Source organism: Bison bison, unplaced genomic scaffold, assembly GCF_000754665.1.
Source record: "Bison bison bison isolate TAMUID 2011002044 unplaced genomic scaffold, Bison_UMD1.0 scf7180017864088, whole genome shotgun sequence".
Taxonomy (NCBI): Eukaryota; Metazoa; Chordata; class Mammalia; order Artiodactyla; family Bovidae; genus Bison; species Bison bison.
In genome coordinates, this window is record NW_011494660.1 from 282,453 (window position 1) to 283,581 (window position 1,129).

Here is a 1,129-nt window from a genome sequence, read left to right on the forward strand (position 1 = left end):
TGGGAGTGCATGCGTGCGTGCTAAGTGTCTGACCCTGTCCGACCCCATGGACTGTAGCCCATCAGGCTCCTCTGTCCAAAGGATTCTCCAGGCAAGAGTGCTGGAGTGGGTTGCCATCCATTCCTCCAGTGGGAGACCTTGGCTAAATGGCAGCAGTGGAGGGAGGGGAAGTGGGGGTGATGACCTCACGGCCCTCCCCAAGTGGACTGTGGCCTAGAGATGGCAGAGCCCATGATGGGAAGTTCCCAGTCTGGCTGCAGGCTCTCAGAGCAAGTTGAAACAGCCAGGCCTCTTGGGTACCCCGAGACAGTGAGCCCTGTGACAGAATAGTGCACACATCTGGCCAGGTTTCTAGAGGGGTAGTCTCACCCTTCTCAGGACAGGGCACGCCCAGCCTTAGCCAGCAGGGTTCAGAGGGTTATCCAGAGCTGAGCCGGGCTGCCTCTCTGCCCAGATGCTGGAGGTGGGTGCCAACACGCGGGTGCGGGATGCCTGTGACAGCATCGCCGCCCGGCTGCAGCTTGCCTCCTGGGAGGGCTGCAGCCTTTTCATCAAGATCGCAGACAAGGTGTGTGGCCCGCACGCCAGGGGGCGGGAGGGAAGGCGGTTAAGGAGGGTGGGGGTCTCCCACCAGCACTGGGCCAGCCCCGCCGAGGTTCACAGGCACACAGGCGAGAGGGGTCACAGAGCCCCAGGGTGACACCTGGCCTCCCACACCTGCCTGCCTGTACCCTCCTCTCCACCTGCCCCAGGTCATCAGCCAGAAGGAGGGAGACTTCTTCTTTGACTCCTTGCGGCATGTGTCCGACTGGGTAAAGAAGAACAAGCCCCAGAAGGAAGGTGAGCAGAAGGCTCTGAGAGCCAGGCTGGGGCCACAAAGGAGGGTGTTGCTGGGATATGAGGTGAAGCAGAGCTTGTCTGCCTCCTGGACCAGGGTCAGACAGCTCCCCGGGACCCTCCCGCATGGCCCATGCCCATTTATTCATTCATTCTCCTCAGGTCCCCTGGCTCATGGGTGTGGCCAGGCCTGGGGCCAGGCAGTGAGGCCCTGCCCTGAGAACTCTACCAGCTCGGGCAGGGGCTGGGCTTGGGGCAGGCCTGGAACACATGGCCGGACTTTGGGGTGATG

At 62.2% G+C, this 1,129-nt stretch overlaps 1 protein-coding gene across 1 annotated transcript in view; it reads left to right on the top strand.

Moving 5' to 3' along the window:
* The window catches only part of MYO7B (myosin VIIB), an 80,987-nt gene that overhangs the window by 76,635 nt on the left and 3,223 nt on the right, over positions 1-1,129 (top strand). The window contains 2 exon segments of the mRNA XM_010837957.1: positions 455-568; positions 753-840. Coding sequence (XP_010836259.1) covers positions 455-568; positions 753-840 — 202 coding nt within the window.